This window comes from Cyprinodon tularosa, unplaced genomic scaffold (assembly GCF_016077235.1).
Source record: "Cyprinodon tularosa strain WSP-4 unplaced genomic scaffold, ASM1607723v1 ctg36, whole genome shotgun sequence".
Lineage (NCBI taxonomy): Eukaryota > Metazoa > Chordata > Actinopteri > Cyprinodontiformes > Cyprinodontidae > Cyprinodon > Cyprinodon tularosa.
This window is the reverse complement of record NW_024039074.1, coordinates 1,575,349-1,597,727: the sequence shown is the minus strand read 5'-3', so window position 1 is coordinate 1,597,727 and position 22,379 is coordinate 1,575,349. Positions and strand designations below refer to the sequence as shown.

Sequence of the window (22,379 nt, the reverse complement as noted above, 5' to 3'; positions counted from 1 at the left end):
GAAGGAATAAAAGGTTTAAATGTGATGATTGGATCACATTTAAACCTTTAATATATATTTTATGTACGTGTATATATATATATATATATATATATATATATATATATATATATATATATATATATATATATATATATATATATATATATATGTATGTGTATATATATATATTTTATGTATGTGTATATATATATATATTTTATGAATGTGTATATATATATATTTTATGTATGTGTATATATATATATGTATATATACGTTATTTACCTTTTTTATGGTGTTAAGTTACAAAAGAGCAACATTGCATCAACATTTTTCTAACTCTGTTTATGTATCTGACATGAAATAACAGTTTAAGATTTCTACATATTGGAGACTAAAACCTGAGCAACACCGTCTGACGTCCAAAAATTACTTGCCTCATTCGTGTTGTAAACGCGAGACCTTTAAAGGACATCTCTTACTTTTCATAACATTTCCACAATGTTCTCTTTCTTCCAAAAAATGTTCCTACTTTCGCCACAGTCTTAGAAAACCCCAAATATGCACTAAACTCTGTGCATTATTTAGGAACCCCCTGCTGTGACTTTTGGTGGCTAGACGATGTTTATAAACCGTTATAGAAAAAAATTATGTGAATTTTTTACTGCATAAAAAGGGTGGTAGAAAAATACATTAACAAAATATGTAAAGTAAAATTTAGAAATGTATGTTATTAGAAATAGGGAAAAATAACACAAAAAATATTTGCTTGACATAAAAAAGATGGACCAGATAGGAGCAGTTGTTCTTAATACACAAAAAATACACACGCCCATAGTCTCTCTCATGCTCTCATGTGGTCATGTTTCTGCTCGCTCATGTCAACTTCTGTCACTTTGATGGTGGTACCCACTGTATACTGTAGGAACACCATATTTTGATTACCAAAAAGGAGGACACGTTGCCCAGCCTCAAGACGGACTTTCAGAGGTTTATGAACATGCTTTATTATACATAAATGGTAAAACAAATAAATAAAATTAAATAATGGTCTGCTGCTGCTCAGTGGCACAGTGGGTAGCACTGCTGCCTTGCAACAAGAGTTCTGAGTTCAATTCCCAGCCTGGGGTCTTTCTGCATGGAGTTTGCATGTTCTTCCTGAGCATGTGTGGGTTCTCTCTGGGTACTCCAGCTTCCTCCCACAGTCCAAAAACATGACTGTTAGGTTAATTGGCTTCTCTAAAAGTCCCCTTATGGTGTGAGTGGGTGCATGAATGGCTGTTTGTCTCTGCATTGCCCTGCGATGTTGAGGGTGTACCCCGCCTCTTGCCCGTTGACAGCTGGAGATAGGCACCAGCACCCCTCGCGACGCCACTTGGCATAAGCGTGTTTTTAAAAATGGATGGAAGGATACCTCATTATAGGATTCTCTGTTTTCCCAGGTCTAATAAACTACCCAGTCAGCTTTGCAGAGGAGCTTGCACAGTTTTTGTTTATGTTTTCAGAGTCCATGTGAGCTTTGAGATCTCTAGCACCTTTATTAGACACTGAAACATGTGTACCAGCTTTTCAGACGGTGCAATCAGCCTCAAAAATTTTTTTGCAGTTCATCTGTGAAGCTGCACTTTCGGCATTTCGGCTGCTCTGCTCCCTGTCTGTGTGTGCCACAAGGCAGACCCTCCAGAATTGCGTTGCGCGACAAAGTACCGTAGTACTCTGTGCAAGGGGCACGTGGATTTAAGCATATGATTATGGTCCAATGAAAAACGGTGAAAACCGGACATTATCATGAATTTATAATCCCCCTCCGCATACCCCGCACAGAATGTAAAAAGTGGATATGTACGGGCAAAAGAGGACGTTAGGTTACCCTAGCATACTGTGTATATACTGTCATATAAACCTCACTTTCCTCAATATCCACAGTGAAGCTACTGCTAGTTTAGCTCAAGGTTCCAAACGTGGCATTAAATATTATTATGGCTGCTACTGTCAGTACCAACCATAATTGGCCTGTTTTTCAATGATGAATACACTGCCACAGGTTCAATGGTTTTGTTCATTCACGACAGAATGCACAGCGCCCAACGAGAATCTAAGATAACAGGCATTACATTAAACTGTTATATCCTCTACTTTATACACTGCAGATATGTAAAAATGCTGCCACATAGCTATCAAAAAGTTTAGGGAGCTTTTTTTGTACAATTTGCTACATTGTGAATGCTTCTTTGAGGTTTTTAATTATCTTGTTTGGCTGTCTGCCCAAAAGGTGGGAATCACTACGGCAACTGGCAGTGTGTCAACCTTCTAATAGGGCTAACTGAATGAAGTGGATGCAATCTTTTAAATTCAGCTGGAATTTTTCCTGCCAATATTCAAATTTCTTCTATTTTCTGATATGTTATAGGAAAGAGGTTACTTTGTTTCCTTTTAGAGGCTCCCTTTTTTGGGACACTCTCAAATTCACCATGGGGGCTACTTTGTATTCAGACTTTGTACTCTCCTTTTACTACAAAATCTTGACCGTGAATTCTCCTTAATGTTGCCTCTTTATAAACAGGGACTGATGTTTTGAAAAATCAATTGCCTCATAAATTAGTGAATTAATAGCTTTTTTTTATATTTTAATCCTTAAAACATAAAAAAAAGGTATTTTATCCTCTGGTTAAAGACTGTTTTAGGTCACAAGACGTGTTACTTTCTGGCTTCCGGTGTGTTTAAGGCTTGTGACGAGTTTAAACTATGGTCGTCCTCAGGGCAATGAATGGATTGAGACATGGTGGGAACAAGAGAAGCCAGAGGAAGTTCCTGTTCTTTCTGTATTGATGTTCTGTCTGTGACTCGATCAACGGTGACGCCGTTTCTGGTGCAAGTTCACTTACCACAAAGCAAGACATGAGCCGACACGATGCCTGCTATGCTACTCCAGTTGTGAGAGAGTTTCAAGTCTCTGCAGGCTCATTAAGTTTAAGTGCAGTTCAAAGGAAGCCACCATAATTTTTCATCGTATTGCTTTTCTAGTTTTATTTTCACTTTGTGTTATTACTACTAACGTAAATCTAATGTTTTCCTTACTAGATCAAATGCAAATATGCATCCATTTTCTCAGCATATGTTAATTGTTTAAGATAAATATGAAATTATATGCAAATCAACATCCTGAACAGTACTGCAGGGCTGCACACTAGTCTTATGAAAGATATATTTTGATTTAAAAAAACATCGGAAATTGGGAGAGATCAACATGCAAACATGCAACGCTGATTTAATACAAGCGTCTTTGCCCTCACAACATTTTATGAGGGATAAATACCACATTAGCTTTTCGATTAAAAACACGTTTTAGATTTAATCAAGAAGTACACTCAAGGATACAAACCCAGCTGCCATATATGCAGAGATGCAGCAGTAGTATATTTCACAGATATTATGACTTTCCAATCCACATATTCAATTCAGTTCTGTACAGATTCCATTTTTCTGTTTTATCTATTGGGATTTGGTATTGCTATAAACATCTCAGTTTCTACTGGTTTTTATAAGTGGTGTAAATAATAATCGTTTTGTATCGATGCATCGATCCAACAGCCGAGGATCTGATGCATCGATACGTCTACAAGAGAATCGATTCATGTTTTTTTTTTTTTTCCCCTCCGGTCTATTTTTATCCATTTGCTCCTGGGCGTAATTCTCCCTCCCGTCCTGCGGTGGTGCTAAACCTATTTTGCCCTCCTACCTCGCTTCCTGGTTATACTCTTACAGCAGTTTGTTCCAGTAAGCTTGACACAGACATTTTTGATTTTTGCTCAATATTGAAGCTTGGTCTGTGCTACACGCTGTGGGTCTAGATACGGCCGAGGTGATGAGGAAGTGGGGGCGAGTTTAGTCCAACGACGGAGGGACATGAGGGTCAAAAAGAGCGGAGATCCAGGTGGAAAAAGGGTCCCAGCGTTCTCACGCACCTCGCTCTTTTAGCGGATCAAACTTCAAGAGTTGTTTTCAGCAATTTCGGTCATAAAAACAAAACAAGCCGACCTCCTATCTGCGGTCAGCTACAATTTGGGAAAGGAGCATCTGTGGAGGGGGCGGGGACGTCTTGAGCCGAGGTATTGCATTGCTCTCATTGCACTGATTTTGTACAGCATTTTTTGATGCAAGAGCTTTCAGAATCTATAACGCAGGGGTATTATTTTTCAGTAATTGAGGTTTTAATAGGAATAAGTGGAGTGCAACTTTTCTACTTCTGTTATTTGCTGTTGTTTCTAAAAATAAAATGCATAACGATATTACAGCTTTAATTGATTTATTTCAAATTTGAAACATTGTCTAGCCTGTAAGGTGTTAAAAAAAAAGAACCAATTAATCGTATCGTATTGTGGTGTATTCTTGAGTATCGAAAATAATTGAATCATTGGGTCAGGAAATCAATACTGAATCGAATCGACATGATGGGTGTGATTTACACCCCTAGTTTTTATGGTGAAATTTCTGCTAAGAACTACAAAAGCATACTAGTAGACGCCTTTGTGAAGATTTACCCAACACATATGCAAAATGTCTTCACACGTTTGGTTAAACATATCTACCGATAACAAAAAAGTTTAAAATTCAAATTTGTCATTTATAAATATTATGTAAATATTCTGTAAATTATCATTTAAAGAAAGAAATTGATAATTCTGCTCTGTTGGAACGTGAAACACTCCCAGAATACAGGATTACTCAGAACTATAGAAAAGGGCAAAAATTCTTTGTTTTTTTAAAAATCAACCTTAAAGACAAACTGCTAAGCAAAAAGTCCTGAGATATTTGTTATGCAATAACTACAATGATACACAAGAACAATAGGGTAAAAGTATTTATTCAATTTCTGGGATGCTTACTTATCTCTATTCTGTTTTTAGACCAACACTACATGACCATGTGTATAAACACGGTTTAAAATGTTAACTGAAAGCATAAAGTTACTTTTTTCCAGCAGCTTTTAAGGCGTGTTTGTTCCAGAAACAGACTTCTCTGATGATAAGAAAAATAACAGCCGTGTTCCAGGATTTTGTATTTAAATAGAACAAAGCAGCTGCTCTGTGAGCTAAAATCTGTTATTATCATAGATACACTGCTAACAAGATATGTGTTGCTTATGTCCAGGAAACGGAAGATGATATCAGAGTCCAAGATAAACTGATTGATGAATGGAGCGTGCTATATATGCATTAGTGAGAATGTAAATATAGACAAATAGAGGGGGAAGGGAGAATAACATCGGTGAGCTTATCAGAAAATATGAAGACTAAATCAGACCTTGAAAAGGTTTAAATAAAATAATAATTAGGGGCAGTGCTAGTTGTCTGGTCAGTATGACATAACAGTTATCAGCTACAGGGACGATCTGACCCAACAATCAGAAAACGAAAGGTTTGATAGCCTTGTGCAGCAACGTGATTTGTTCACTGCCTTGATGCAAACTTTAAAACTTTACCTTGAGGCTTGTATTCAACCCTGGACCTGAGGGCCTACTGCCAGTCATACTTGAGGTATTCCCATGCTGCCACACACTTGACCTACTGAGTGGGTGATGAAGAGGCTTCAGCAGCACTGGCTGTGATGATGTGAAGGTATCTAAAACACGATGGACAGTGGTGGATGACAATAGAGTCCTACTTGGCTAAAACCATCACTTCAAACTCTTCCAGCTCTCGTTTGTTCTTCTAATTGCACCTCTGACTGCAAAAATACAGTTAAAGTTCAAACTCTTACTCTTTTTATTTCTTCTTTTAAGTCAATGTGAGCATAAAATGAGTGCAGAGTGCATGAATGCCCCATTTACACTACCCCTCTGGAACCAATCCGTGCCGAGTTGAGAAAAAGCTTGGATCTTGTGACCATTTATACATCACATTAGCACGGTTCCTCACCTCCTATCAGCGGTCCAGGATACTACAGCTCTCAAGGCGGGAATCACACAAACAAAAATGGCGGCACGCAGAACATTCAGGAACTCATGTGCCTTGATAACGTCCTCTACCCAAATTTCAATGAGAGCCTCTGTCATCACAGGTCGCACCACGACCTTTTTATACCATTTATTGATAATAAGCTGAGAAGAGGGCACAGAAGCGCATCTCTAGTGAAGAGGGCACAGAAGCGCTTGTACTTTCTGCGGAGGATGAGGAGAGCCCGCCTGCCCCCGCCCATCCTCACAACCTTCTACAGAAGCACCATAGAGAGCGTTCTGACCAGCTGTCTCTCTCTGTGGTGTGGAGGCTGCAGAGCTTCTGACTGGAAGAATGTGAGGAGGGTGGTGAGGACAGCGGAAGGAATCATTGGGGCTCCTCTTCCCTCCATTAAGGACATTTCATCACAGCGCTGTGTGTCCCGAGCCCGTAATATCATCAAAGACCCCTCACACCCCCACCATGGACTGTTCTCCCTGCTGCCCTCTGGAAAGAGGTTCCGCAGCATCCGCTGCAGATCCACCAGGTTGTGCAACAGCTTCTTCCCCACTGCCATCAGACTGTTGAACCTTTGATCCACAATCCGAACTCTGCACCTATTGCACATTATCGGGCATCAAATGCTGCTGAACTTTTAACTTTTAGCCCTTTAAATTGTTCATCTCATTGTATTTTTCAATAACGCATTTTTTGCACAAATGCCATTTTGCACTGAACCACTGCAACTTGCACACTGTCTCTTATCCTCTGCACTGTTCACACTTTGACCACTGCTGCACTTTTTGTATTTTTCTATAACTCGTGCCATTTGAAATATCAATGCAACGTTCATAAGCTGTATGTAACGCAATTTCGTTCTGTATGCACCCTGTGCATACAAAATGACAAATAAAGAAGTCTAAGTCTAAGTCTAAGAAGTTTGACTTGTCAACAAGATAAAAGATCTGTGAATTGGAAAGCCGAACTCGTTGGAAAACTCGCGAAATGAGTCAGCTGACTAGTAATAGGAGTAGGGATGGGAATCGAAAACCGGTTCCTGTTAAGAACCGGTTCCGTATTTTCCGATTCCATGGCATCGTTTGGCAGCTCGCTGAACGATTCTTTTTTCGATTCCCGCAGCACCAGAGCCTAGAGCGCCGGCTCTGGGGAGCACGACTTACGTCACGTTTTTTACGTAAGTTACGCAAGTTACGCAAGTTACGCAAGTTGGAAGAACTATTCGAGGAGGAAGACAACGAGCTGCGGTCACTTTGTGAATCAAAGCCCCGTCTTTCCTTAGCCCAGAGGATAGATCAGGAAATCCAGCTCTGTAAAAGCTTGCCCTCCATCCCCTGCAGGGATAGCGCCAAAATGTGGTGCTGGAACAAGCAAGATACGCTGCCCTTGCTATCTGGACTGGCTGAAAATTACCTCTGTGTGCAGGCTTCCTCCACCCCATCTGAGAGGGTATTTTCCACGGCTGGAGACACCATACGCGCTGAAAGATCCCGTATCCTTCCAGAAAAAGCAGATATGCTCATCTTTCTGCAAAAGAATTGTTAATTTTCCCTCACTGCAAAAACGATCTGAAATTAAGTAAAAATATCTTAAATCAAGTGTATTTACCCTTAATTTGAGCAGGTAAATAAGATAGTTTGCCAATGGAATGAGTATTTTTACATTTAAAATAAGATAATTAGATAATATGCACTTGAAATAAGACAATGCAATAGTTTTTTTCTTATTTCAAATGTAAATTGTCTTGTTGCATTGGCAAAATGTCTCACTTACTTACTCAATTCAAGAAAAAATGAACTTATTTTAAGAACAAATGACTTATTTAGATTTACATTTTTTGCAGTGCTACTACTGTTTTATAATTAGTATTTTTTGTTATTTAAAATAGGTTATTATCCCATCATTTGTTATTAGACATTGTTGGTTATTAAGTTTGTTCTTGTATTCATTTTTCATTTGAACACAGATGTTACTCCAGTTTCACATTTCCTGTGGACATCTTGATCTTGTTGAGTTTGTAAGATTGTGCAATAGTTAAGTAAACAAAGTTGATTCTGATAATCAAACTGTTTGTTCTCCTTTTTCCCCCAAATTGGAATCGAAAAAAGAATCGATAAAGAATCAAATCGTTTCATAGAATCGAAAAGGGAATCGGAATCGTGAAAATATTTTCAATTCCCAACCCTAAATAGGAGACGACACGGTCTGATCATGCTCTCTTTATCAGAGAACTGAGCCAAAACTGAACTGTGCCGAGCTTACTGTTGAACTAGTACTACATTTAGCACAGCTCGGTTATATCTGGCTAGGTCCAGTTCAATTGTGTTCCATTCCACGGTTTCCAAAGGATGAAGTGTATTTATATTTTCAGATTGTGTATCTATATTTTCATGTTATAAAGGTATTTAACAACTGTTGTGAGTTGGTGCTATACAACTAACTCCTTGTATTCTTTCATTGCTAATGCCTCATGAAAAAAATCTTGGTGAATAGTAGCCAACACATAGTTTCATGACAGTCCCATAATGTTACAAAACATTGCTGTTTAATTGAAAAGGTATTGCTATAATAAAATGAGGCCCATGATCATATAAATCTACCAGCTAGATTTCATATATATGTAAAATTTTTCCATTTTGTCTTATCGTGTAATTAAAAATAAATGGAAACAATCAACCAAAGGGAAATACTTTAACATCTACAAGTAACCAGACTAACACAGGACAAGCAATAACAAAATACATGTGAAAAATCCAATATGTATCTGCATCCCTCCGTTGGCTCCAATAAGCATCTAAACAAACTTATTTGTTGAATAATATAGCAAATAACATGCTGCTGTAGCATTAGAATCAAACATTTTTCATGTGTTACCATGGAGATTCCCGCCCCTTTATTTTCCCGCCTTTCCCAGCAATAGCGCTAAACGTCAAACAAAAACAAGTTACACCTCAAATGAACAGGCACCATGTAAAAACAAAGTTTCTTCAACCATAGGAGAAAAAAACATCCTGTGGTCAGCAGCTACATTTATTTTGTTTCTGTAGTGTTTTATCTAAGGGAAGTGATGCATTAAAAAGATCCTTCACATCACATAAAAAAAAAACTCAAAAGGGGGCAACATGGCGGTCTATTTTATTCAACCCCAGCAAGGGTCTGAATCAAGAACAATAACACAATGAGTATGACTTATTAAATTTTTTAATAAGGCAATAATGCCAGCTAAGGATACTTTCATGTGGAGTTCAGGGCCGAAACGAGGCCTATTTTAGGGCGGCTTAAGCTACCCTAAATGTTCTCAAGACCCCTTGATAATTGCTTGTTTCTAATTGAATTGTATCACTTTCTTTCAAATAACTGTTGGAATGAGATTTTGAATGCCGACTGCAAAATCCCTATTCTAAATAAGTAATTTCATAATTCTTTAGATTCCTTTAATTTAGTGCTGTATATGAAAATTAACAGATGCTGTCCCTTTAATCATCTTCCCAAATTTGTTCATCACCACCAATTTTGTTTATGATCCTATACGGAGCAAAATATTGTCCGTAATTGGCAATATTGATACAATACTTCTTTTGCAAATGCACCTAATATATTAGCTAAATGTACAAAATAAGACTCTATAACAGTGGTTTTTAATCTCCCTCCGTAGGACCCACCTGTCCTGAATGTTGAGGTGTTTCCCTGACTAAAAAAAAGAGTGATTACAGGTTACTGCAGCCCTTGATTGCTGCTGGGGAGGAATCTAATATTCTGCTGAAGCAGAAACATTGAAAACAGAAAAAGTGAGTCCCATTTCTGAAAACCACTGCTGTATAATACTGTGTGGCTCTAACTGGAAATTCCTTTGAAATATTTGGTGAAATAAACAAATGCCATAATTATTGCATAAAATTGTCATTACACAGGTGTTAAACTACTAATTGAACAGTAATAGCTTATCTGACTGATATTAAACAGCAAAGCATATATTTCATAAACCTTTATTTTTACCCATCTAGTATATTTTTTAAGCTTTTATTACTTTTCCTCTGTATGATCAATATAATCAACTTTAATATTATTCATTCGTTAGGAAATCTTACTTAAACTGAGCTTTTCTGCTCATGTAAAAAGCTGATTTAATGCAGGTATTTGATGAAAGCATATATTTATTCTGTAAGTTAATTTATACCCTCTTTTATGAATATGAGAAACCCCCAGTGTAACAGTGCTTTGTGCCGTTACACTGCTCAGGGTTCGTACGGGTGCTGGAAATCCTTGAAAATGCTTGCATTTTGACGTTGTGTTTTCAAAGTTTGAAAAGTGCTTATATTTTGGATGAAATGCTTGAAAAAGCTTGAAATTGTAACTATTTCTTTCGCAACAAATACCTATCTAACTGAATCGTTTGTTTATTAAATGGAGAAATAAAATGTTGGAGAAAATGAAACCTGCTCGCTTATGTGCGACTGCGATCTGCCAGTCTATTTCCATGTGTGACTCCGCCCCCATGAAACCACTACTGCACCATGCCGGGAGGTTGTTGTTTCAATGAACGTTGGCTGGAAGATGAATAATACAAATGATGGATTAAACGGGGACAAACCCCACGAGTTGCCTCTTGTAAAGTATGCAAAGAAGACGTTCAGCTTTTCACAATGGGCGAGTCTGTGCTGTCGAGTCACATGAAGGGTAAGTCATAGACTTTTAAAGTAAGCCAACTGAAGTAGCCTAGTACATGTAACGTTAGCGCCTATTTGTTTACGCTAGTAACTGCTGGCTAGGAATTCACGGGCTAAGTTACTGAGTGACTGAGAGTATGGTGTGACAATGTAATGTTAGTATTGCAGTGTTTCCCGCAGCACTATTTTGGTCACACTACGTTCCAAAAAAAACCCCAAAAAAAAGACACAAAGTTTTAATTCATTGCCAGGTCGAGATCCTTAAAACAGCATTGATCTACGGCTGATAATACTGAATTGCGACACCCTGTGGTTGGTTATATTACTACGCCATGTCAGAGGAGTAATTTTCTTTGATCATCCGAGTAATAATTTTGACTATATATTAGTATGTAATTTACGGTGGTGTAAGGTGCTGGAAAAAGATAAAATGGATCTTGAAAGTGCTTGAAAAGTGCTTGATTTTGACTTTGGAAAAGGTGTACGAACCTTGTGCACTCTACCTGCCTTCTGTCTAGAAGCAGCAGCACCCGTGCTCTCCTCCTCCTGTCCTGCTCCTCATCAATTCTGCATATTCTATGTTGTGGTTAAACCTGCTGTGGTTGATGATGCTGTTGTGTTGCAACTACTTCTCACTGCTTTTCTACAAACATCACAGGTTGTATTATGACTATTTGTAGAGCTAAAATAAGTCCTCATAGACTTCTTTTATGATCTGAGCTTGTTTTTGCTTAGCATTACGATCTGAAATGTTACGCACCCACCAGGCAGAAGCAAAGTAGTATTTCCCATAAAGATATATATAAATGATCTCAGATTAATCTGTCTCAAAATCGGCATTGTTTAAAGGTTTAGGAGCGAACCACTAATATGTTGCAAGTGAAAGCCATGGCTTTATTTTTTTATTTTTTATTGGTTATTCATTTGACTGATTGTTTTGTGAAAGGTCAGGCAGGAGGAGAGGCTGAGGAAGAAACAAATCAACAGGCAAGGTCAATTCAGATACAGCTTTACCAAGAGACAGAAGATGATCAAGTTTTAATTTTGGTAGACGGAAGCAACCAATTTGATTTCAGACAACCAGAGTGAAGCTTTCTGCTTCCCGTGCAGATTGGCAAACACAATAGTTTGGTCAGTAGTAGTTACAAGAACTGGCAGACAGCTTTAGTCATCTTTGGGAAACGTGAGATGGCACAAACGCATAACGATAATGTTGCTGCATCTAGCAAACGAGGAGACGTACAGATGATTCAGTCTGCAAATGTGAGACATTAATAAAAAGTATATTTTTAAAGAGTTGTTGCAGTTACTTCTGTATTAGGAAGGGACTCCCATAAAGACAAAACAGGTCATTTCCATGCTTCCATGCAAACTTTTGACTGAAGTTTATCATTTTATCAAATGCTCACTACATGTCAACAATATCTCAGAATGACATGAGATGATTGACAGTTGCGCTCACAAAGTTATCGGTGTCATATCTGAAAGGAACAAGTCGGAAATCCATGCAGTCCTGGCAGATGAGGCGAGGGAGAAACAATGACAGCAGTTAGCTTTGTGTGTCAGGTGTGTGTCAGAGGGAGCATTGATGGAACGTCTACTTGCATTTGCAGAGATAAAATAAATTGATCCCAGTCTATTGTAAATGAAGCGCAGCAGCAGATTTAAAGCTTAAGTGTATAGCACAAACATACGGGCACATTTCACAGGGCTCCATACTGAAGCTACCTGTGTATGTATCTTTATGCTCATGAACTTAATCTGTCACACTTGCAAGGTCATTCCAGAAGCTGGGGAGCTTTTCAGCTTGTTGTAGTCTTTGCATCGTGTTTTTCAACAACCTAACTAGTGATTATCCCTTTTAAACACTCGGTGGGAATGTCGTTTTATACCAATTAGTGCAGTTGTTGAGATTGCTGCTGAGTATGAGTCAGCGGCTGCGTCCTCGGAAGGGCGGACAAACATCCACTGGACAATGTGTGGCGTCCAACCCGATGCAGCAAACTGTTCGGATCACATCTTTTATCATCAATCCCGCTCTCACAGCATCAGTTGGATTCAATATAAGAAGAATCAACTGTTTTTCTCTGTTCAATAGCTTCAATAAAGGTCATGATGGCAATAAAGCTGATTCAAACATCGTTTATTATTTTAATGAAATATTTTATTTCATAAAACAATGAACCCTAGCTAGTTGCACAGTTTAGTATAGCCGCAGCTCCAGATGGATTTCCATATCATTATTGTATGGGCACCAGAACAACACGAACCGCGATGGATAAGAGTCAGTTACCACAGGCGGAGACCCACAGATCAAACCCCAACGGCCCGGAGCCATAAACCGAACCAGGTAAAAACCAGATTCGACGGGCAATGTTTCCCACCCGGAAAGCAGAAAGGATCCGATGCTTAGACCGCACGCTGCGATCGGATTACCGAGGGACCGCTTTCCCCATCCAGGCACAGCAGCGGAACACAGCCTGCTATCCAGAACTGCCAGCACCGCACACAGGGCTCCGACACTGACCCCCAGCACGCCGCCGACCGAACCGAACCCAGCCACCACAGAACCAATCCCAATCGTGTGATCCCATCTTCAAACCAAAGGTTAGACTCTGGTCTAAACTAATTAAAACACAGCAGCATCTGGAAAATGTTCTGAAAGATAATGAACTTCCATCAGCTCTGCATAAGATCAGCGAACATTTAGCAGCGGTGAATAAACCAGCAAATACTCTTAAAACCACTAAGACTCTGCTTCATATTTGTCCGCTTTAAAAAGTACAAACTCCATTACAAAGGTGAATAAATATTGACTCACTATGTAAAATGACTATTTCCTGACTAAACTGACGTCACAGCATCCTAGGGATTTAGCTTCCTCTGCTATCTTAGTGAATTATTTCTGCTATAAACAACAAAATGCTGGACATTTTTTCACTTGTGATGCATTTATGAGAAACTATAAGTATGTGTTTTCTATTTGAACTTTAAGGTGGAAATGCATCTTCTCGACTTTTGTGCTTCCTGTTGATTTGTCTACTTCCTTTGTATGACCAGGGTGCTAAGTCCTCCTGCTTCCTTAAAACACAGCGCTGCACCTTGTGGATTTTTTTTAGCAATGTTATTTAATTAAAATTGTACAACGGAGTATTAGGGACAGACTAAAGAGAATTTATTTTTTGACAAGCTGTAATATTATGAGAATAAAGTAATAGAATTACAAGAATAAAGTCAATATTATCTAATGAGAGCTCAACCTTACCATCCCCTGCATTGAAATGCGAACTGTTGAGAATCTTATGAAGTTATACTTTCATACTGGTTGTACAAGTAAGAAAATATTAAAACTTTTAGTCCATTATCATCTAATTATTAGGCTATTATGTTTACAAATGGAGCTCAGATTGCTATTTGGTAGTTTGGACGTGCTGTTCAGATATTGTTTGTTCTGAAAAGACTAATAATCTGATTATTACATCATGAATTTTATTCTTGTAACATTACGTGTTTATTCTCATAATATTATTACTTTAAACCAACACTAAGTAACTTTTCATCTTTCACAAAATACCTACAAATGTTCAGACTGCTTCAGGGATAAAGTCTCTTTCCCAATTCGGTATAAAGACAGAATTCGATAAACTACATTTTTCTAGAGACTGTATATTTGTGCAAATTGTGCAAGGTTGATATATTTAGCTAATGCGGCACCTTCCTGCTGGTATTTATACTTTATTGTGAAATCATCGAACACAGCATTATATTTATGTTTCAAGGCTCTAAACTTGTCTAAACTTGATTGAGGGCAGCAGTAGCTGTGCAGAAATATGGTTCAAAAATAAATGTAAACATTTATTATTTTATCCATCTTGATATTACATTGTTTCGCCACAATTCGATTTATTACTTCATCGCTATTCTTCTTTTATACAGCCACTGGAAGACCAGGATTTTACCACATTATGCACTGGTCCTCATGGGAAATGCTGTCTTCCTTCAGGCAAAACAAGAGCATTTGTCCAATAGGGGGAGCCAAAATCGACTAAAACTGGAAGTTCTTCAGTTTGTTTTTTGCTGGTAATTTTACGAGAATAAAATTGTGATATTACTACTTCAATTTTGCAATAATAAGGGTTTATCCTGGTAATTTTCTGAGAATAAAGTCATAACCTTACAACTTTTTTCAAATTATTTATTTAGCTTTTTTTTTTCTCCTAGTCTGGCCCTAATACTCCGTCATAATAGTACCAACTCATAAAGGTAAAAGAACCATTCAACCCTAAATTTACACCATCTTAAAAGAATTTAAATTCTTTAACTTCCTTTAACAAAATGTTGATATTGTTTAGATTTTTTTACATCTTATCCTGAAGGTAAGGAAATTCATATTTCAATAAGTAGAGTAAAATGCGAAGAACTGTAGGTACAGTGATAGCCTATTTCCGAAATGTGGCTGTAGGTTAGTTCATGTGATAGCAGACTTTTTTTAAACAAAAACTCTAATACTTAAGGATTTTTTTTAAACAGTCAGGCATGTATAACAATTTTCTAAAAAAAAAAAAAAAAAAAAAAAAGGCTTCAGAGTGTTTCCTTGCTCTAACAATGAAAGGGTTCACAGCCTAATGGCACAGATAGAAGAAATGTGAGTAACCAGAAATTATGGAGCATGATACAAGCCCAACAGGCGTTGATGTTTTCAGTTGTGGCTTCATGTGTCTTCCTGTTAGCAGTCGCAGCAAAGGTTTCCTTTGTATGTGTGTGTGTGTGGTCTCAGTTCAACGTGACAGATTTTCTATAAAACGTCAGCAGTAAGTAGCTTTAATGAAATCAATCTCAGAGGATGTGGTCAGCAGCGACGCTAGACACTAGAAAGTTTAACACTTTTAGCCAGTCTGTATCTTTTTTGAGCGGAACAAAAATGAACTGTGTTTATCGTGCCTAATAATAACTTTCCTTCTGATGAAGTCTGAGGCCTGCCACGTCCTCTAAAAACACTTCCTCCAAATGTTTATTCTTGCAAGAGCTTTACCAAAATAAATAGAATTTAATGCAGATATGGCAAAATGCAGCTGCTTTTCACAATAAATAAAGTGTAACATCGTTAATTATGCTAAAGAAGTAAACGAGAAGTTGCCCAATCTGTAAACGGTAGATAGTACATGCTACATAAGAAGGTTCTGAAAACCTTTAAGGATAGCTAAACACCACAGATTTGGGGTGGCTCAGGATCAGCTTTTAATTCCAGGTTTGTACTTTGATATTGCCAATTTCTCTGCGATGGCCGTGACTCCATCCTCGAGAGAAATATCAGCTGTGCTGCTGCCATCGATACCCTTGTTTATAGATGCTCGAGATCGGCCTGTTTTTCCAGTGTGGTCCTGTTTTTCTGACTGTGACTGGCTGGATGTGCTGTACTTAACCTCAGACATGGGAGCCGGCTCGCAGCTCGTCTGCCTGGCTGTGTGTTTCCTGGATGGGACCGCATGTTGAGCTGGTTTACAGTTGCCTCTGTTATCTCTGCTTCTTTTTTTATCTCTGCTTCTGTCTCCTTGAACCCCTGTCGGCCTCTGCAGATGGCCGCTCACATTGAGTCTGGTGCTACTGGAGGTTTCTTCCTGTTAAAAGGGAGTTTTTCCTCTCCACTGTCGCTACAAGCATGCTTAGTGTGAGGGATTGCCTTTGAGTAAATTAATCTATGCAATCAACTGGTTTCCTTAGATAAAAAACTTTTAATCAATCTGACTGTATGATCTGGTGAACTGTAAAGTGCCTTGAGATGGCATGTGTTGTGAATTGGCGCTATATAAATACACTGAAATGAAATTGAATTGAAATTCTCACTTACTCCTTCCCTTCTTTTACCTTGAAACCTTGCATTCGGACTATCTTACCTTGTTAGTCGGGTATTCTTGTTACATTTTAAGATAAAATCTATGCCATTTTTCTATAGATAACCTGCCTCTTCAAATGATGGATTATGACAGATTATTGCCAAAGTCATGGTTTTTGACCCTCCTGGCTTTCCTTAGACTCTGTTCCCATTGTGAATTGATCTATAGTCTGTGCAAATCTGTTTTTCATTCCATACCTGCAAAGCTGAATGCAGAGACAGCAAAGGTACAAACAGATGGATTGAAAGGACCAACATCTACTGCAGAACAACCTGACGCCAATGTGTTTTTATATGGAGATATTTAAAAAACTGCATGTAAGCAACCTATTAAAGTTCTGAAAAGATAAGTTGGAATTGATACACGATTGTTACTCTGCCAAATGACTCTCACATACCGAAAAAGCATGTTGGGAAATGCCTAAAACTACACAGAAACAAAACTATAAACAGGCGAAATCTTCAATTTGAAAATGTTATTCTGTTAGAGAAATATTGGCTTCTAACAAAAACGACTGTTTGCCAAAATTCCATAAACAACTCTTTCTGAGTTGGCAACGGTTACCTCTAAAGAAAAGTGTCCACTGTTTCGTTTCTTTAAAATGGCATCGAATGCAGTTCCTATAGTGCTGCAACTGAAAGAACTGTTGCACGGATTATCAGACTTTAAGGTGAAAAGTTCAGCTGCAGCAAAGATGCTTTCATATCCATCAGTTTTCAGCAAACTCAATGAACATCTAGAGCCAAATCAGGTATTGACACATCCTCCGCAAGCAAATTCTTGCAACAGGGAAAATACAGGGAGAACTGTGGGATAACCATTAGGGATGCACGATATTGGGATTTTGGTCGATATCCGATATGCCGATATTTTAAAACTCATGTAGCCGATAACCGATACCGATGTCAAAGCTGGACAAAAATAAGTAGTCATTGAAAATAGCAGTTTTGTTATCCATTTCTGACACTTTGAAAAATAATATACTCAAATATATTTTCATATGCTGATATCAAATCGATTTTTAGAAACGCGGTATCGATCTATTTTACTTTTAAAATCTCGTGAAATTTCATCGTTCTGTTGCAAACTCTCGTGATATTTTGCAAATTCTTGTGAGATTTTGTTAGTAAAATAGATGGATACCGCGTCAATATATCAACATATAAAAATATGGCAAGATTTCGTGAATTTTCGGGGGATTTCGTAGCATAACGATGACATATAGCAATATTTCATTAGTAAAAGAGATTGATATGGTGTTTTTAAATGGCAATATATCAGCAAATAAAGCTATTGTGATATTTTAATGTATCAATATTTTTTCCCTCATCTTTAGAAGTTTTTAAGTCTGTAAAAAATAAGTTTTTGAGGAAGAAGAAGAGTAGTATTTTTTTTTTTTTTAAGACTTTAGAAACTCAGAAGCTGATCAAATATGGGGTTAAATATCGGTGGGGTGGCCGATGTCCGATATTCAGTTTTAAGGCCGATACAGGCCGATATCGGTAGGGTACCGGTATATATCGTGCATCCCTAATAACCATATTGGTACTCCACACTCCCATGGAGACGCACCATAAAAATGCCTTTGTGTGTAGCATTTGGATGCAAAAACAAGCAGTTGTGGGAACTAGGGAGTACCAATATGGCGGCCGGTGGATTCACTCCACCCTGTACTACCAATGGGCTATCAGCACTCCAGTGAACAGAGATCAAAGGTTGGCCTCCACAAATGGAGAATAGCAATTTCTAAGGCAACACAAACAAAAAGACTGAGACTTTAAGTTCTTATATGATAATATCACACTTATTATCACAATATATTATTATACATAATACAATGCATAAATAAATTCCTGTAATTATTACACATTGTGCCTTTAAGTCTGAATAAATCAGCAGTTTTCTTTTTAATAGAAGTGTAATGCCTTTATGTCAATTTTTTCACCAAAAACAAGATAAGTGTTATGTATGGGTGTGATTTAAGCAATCGAGAAGTGTTTTATTTAGAAAAAAACAATGCTTTTTGATGTAAAAAACAAAAAACAAAAAAAACAAATCTGAATACAATATTCAAGTGAAACTTTATGCACTTTGTTTATGAAATAATATTAAAGTTTAATCCATCAGAAAGGGTCAAGCTTTTTTAATATATTTATGGAACGTTTTAGCTGCAGATTAGTCCTATTTATTTTTTTTTCATGAGAAAAGAAAATAAATAATTAGTTTTTGTTTCAGTGTATTCCTATTACTTATAAAATAGGCTAAGGTAATTAAGTGAGCAATCTATTAGTTGAGTTTTTGGTTATGATATCTTTATTACTCTATTGTTTATTGTTGCAATTAATCAATTACTAAAGTAGTTGTTTGTTATTTCTACCCTACTGGGTAGTTTTCAGATCTCCCATTAATAATTTCTAAATAGAGATATATCAGGGTTTTAAAGAACAGCATAAACCAACTCTAACTTTAAGCTCATTAAAATGACACAAACAGTTTTTGCCTTTGGTTTTCATGGCCATGTTTGCGTGCTCTAACAGCCCTCTGAACCCGATTCCTTTTTTCTCATGTCTCACGAGACCCATTCCCACATTTGCAAACTGCTGCTTTAAAGACTGAAAGCTTAGCATCGACTTTCTTCCTGTTACTGTACTTCCTGTATGGTTTCCATATTATCCAACAGCATAAGCAGCCACTCTTTAGAAATGAAAAAAAAGCCCATTAACCCAGAAGTGTGTAAATGTCTTCAGCAGCAAATTGAAGAAATCATTATTAAAACAGATCAAACCACAATCATTCATGTTTGTGTCCAATGAGAGGACGGAATCCTAAAAGGCAGCATTTGCATTTCATTTGCATTTAGTGTTGTTTTTTTTCCTGTTTCTTCCTTAATATGTGTCCTACAATATTTAATATATAAAAACGTCCAAACACCACATTTATTTGATTTAAACTGTTGGTTAAAATCAGTGTTATATCGAAGAAGAGGAGTAACAGAGTCCATACCCGACTATGAGATGATACTAACTAATGTTGCTTTGCAGGTTCCAATTGTCAGTAGAAATCTATTTAAAGGTGAAATAGATGAGACTTACAAAGAGAGATCAATCCTTTCTACTGCACCTTTACAAATGTCACTGTGAAAATGCAGTTGGGGGTGAATATGCATTAAAAGGTACACTTTCAGCCATCACCTTCCATGTGTTTTCTTTACAATAGAAGGTGCCCCTCTGCTTATGAATTAACCAGCATAATTCCTGACAAAAGTCTTTAGCAAAGCTGTTAAATTTTGTAATTCCCTTTTTCTGTAGAGAGTACACCTGGCAACGTGAAGCTATCAATCACACTAAACTTGTCTCCATTTATTTTTTGAATGTTCTTCCTTTCTCTTTTTTTAGAAAGTAGCCTGGCCCACTTCTGCGTTTATCTATCTCTCCTGGACGATTCAACTGGTTTGCCAGTGTCTCCAGCAGGACATGCTTGGAAATTTTAGAGATGCAGTTTTACTTTTATTTTGGCGTTAAAGGATGTTAAAAAGGGAAAGTCTTCAACGAAATGACACCCGCCAATCAGAAATATCTCCTGCTTAAGATGATAAATGAGGTATCTGATATGCTGGATGTTTGGAAAGCAAAAAATAAAAATGTACCAGAAATCATCAATAAATCAAAAAAAGTAGATTATAAAAGATAAGATGATGTTGTCAGCTCTGCACTCTTTGGAGACACTTAGACATGTCAATCACAAAATGTCTCAGTTCAGCATTTTAAGTCACCATAAATGTGCTGTTTGTGGACATCCATCAGTGGGACATATAGGAGGAAAAAAGTATGGCATTTTAATAGGAAGGAAGGAAGGAAGGAAGGAAGGAAGGAAGGAAGGAAGGAAGGAAGGAAGGAAGGAAGGAAGGAAGGAAGGAAGGAAGGAAGGAAGGAAGGAAGGAAGGAAGGAAGGAAGGAAGGAAGGAAGGAAGGAAGGAAGGAAGGATTTTGCATAAGACAATATTTACATATATGTTAATCCCAGCCTAGATTAGAGCAATGCTCTAAAAAAAAAAAAGCTGCTAATTACAAAGTTGATATTAATCTTTCTGACAGCATAAGTCTCAGTCTGCTGTTCATTCTGCAGGCAGAGTGGCTTATCTACACATCTGCAGGCTCTGCGGTGCACTCAAGAGTTTGTATGAAACTCAGAGATACTTAAAGAAGGTCAGAGGTCACAGGGACCGAGATTTGTGCACATTGAGGGAAAGTCAAGTAGAAGGAAAAAGTCTGACGTTTAAGGCCCAGAGACCTGAAAAATGCACACTTGAACCTCTGAGCAACGGTCAGTGGTTTTCTCCTTTGCCCGGGATAGAAATCTCTGCTGTTGTATTTCCATGACAGAGCCTTCAGCCACAGTCTAAAACTTGCAAATGTCTTCATTGATATTTCCTGATGAACATCTTTCCTTTCACTCAGCTCTCCATCAATGCAATTTAACAGTGTGAAAAGCGTTACCTGAAGTCAGAAACAATAACCCACTGTGGCATCAGTGACCGCACCAGCCAATGAACAGCCAGCTTCATCAGTCATTTCATCTTCCACATGATTTTATAAAACATTTGTGCATGAAAAAATTGTATTGTTCTTGTGTAAAAGAAAGTTTTTTTTCTTTTTATAGATTTCTTTTTTATTTGTTGAAATAAGTCAGGGTGTCTGTTATGAATCCATGGGCTGTTATAGGTGAGTTAAACTATTTTTAACTCTGTTCCTTAACTTAAAATACTTTGGTCTAATTCTTTGGGGCTGTATATGCAAAGGAGCCCTTTTCATTCAAACCAAATAAGAGAGAAAAGTCGCAGCGCAACAGCTGCTCTGCCTCAACATCCTGTTTCACAAACTACAGGACGATGCTGCAGCGAGAGGAAAGGAAAAAATGCGCCTCTGCAGACACGGTTCACAGCTGCAGCGCCTTCCGGACTGCTTATTGCTTCAGTGCTCAGTTCACCATAATACTGCGTTATTGACAGTTTCCTGCGCGCAACAGGACGCACTGCTCTTAAAGAGTTTATCGGTCAGTAAATGCAACACATCCTCTTTATATCAAGCCCAGCTTTGACGATGAGGAAGTGCTTGAACTGCTGTGTGGGGCATCCCAGGTGCTGTATACCTCCACACAGCAGAGCTGTCACCCCAGCCACCTCCATCCTTACCTTCTCTTGCTTTGAGCAGCACGGTGTTGGCGACGATGTTCTCCAGCTCCATGTCGATGCTTTGCCGGTTTCCAGCTCCTGGTGATCCGCCGGCCCCCCCCCCTCCTCCCGGTAAGGTTCAGTTCCTGAACACCGTCCACCGTCCACACCCACCGCCCAGTCAGCGAGGTAAACCCGAAACTCTGCGCTGCTCACAGACCCCGCGAGGCGCCCCTCCTCTCCTCTTCCTCCTCCTCCTCTTCCTCCTCCTGCTCTCACTCATGCATACACTCCGCCCTGCTGTCAGAGAAGAGGGAAACTACAGACCGCTCACTCTGTTCTCTATTTCTGTCTGTAACGACAGACCACCCACTCTGTAACCAGCTTGTTTACAATTCTTCTTTAGTTCAGGGACGGTTCAAGACCACATTTACGGTGGTGTATGGAGGGTGAAGTACGGAAGATACGGAAGAAGATTAGGGCCACTGAAAAAAAAAGGAAAAAGTTAACTTTTAAATTTTATTTCAGCTTAGTATGGGAAAAAAGTCAGAATTCTGACTTTAATTTCAGAATTCTGACGGAATAAACAAAAATGTCAGAATTCTGAGATTAAAGTCAGAATTCTGAGAAAAACTCAAAATTGAGATTAAAGTCAGAATTCTGAGAAAAAACTCAGAATTCTGACTTTTTTTTTCCCCACACTAAACTGAAA

At 38.1% G+C, this 22,379-nt stretch overlaps 1 protein-coding gene across 1 annotated transcript in view; it reads right to left on the bottom strand.

Annotated features, from left to right (window-relative positions):
* Positions 1–21,889, bottom strand: part of grk6 (G protein-coupled receptor kinase 6) — a 66,385-nt gene extending 44,496 nt beyond the window's left edge. Inside the window, exon 1 of the mRNA XM_038295814.1 lies at positions 21,689–21,889. Coding sequence (XP_038151742.1) covers positions 21,689–21,740 — 52 coding nt within the window. The 5' untranslated portion in view covers positions 21,741–21,889. The remainder of the gene's footprint in view (positions 1–21,688) is intronic.
* Positions 21,890–22,379: the final 490 nt, after the last annotated feature.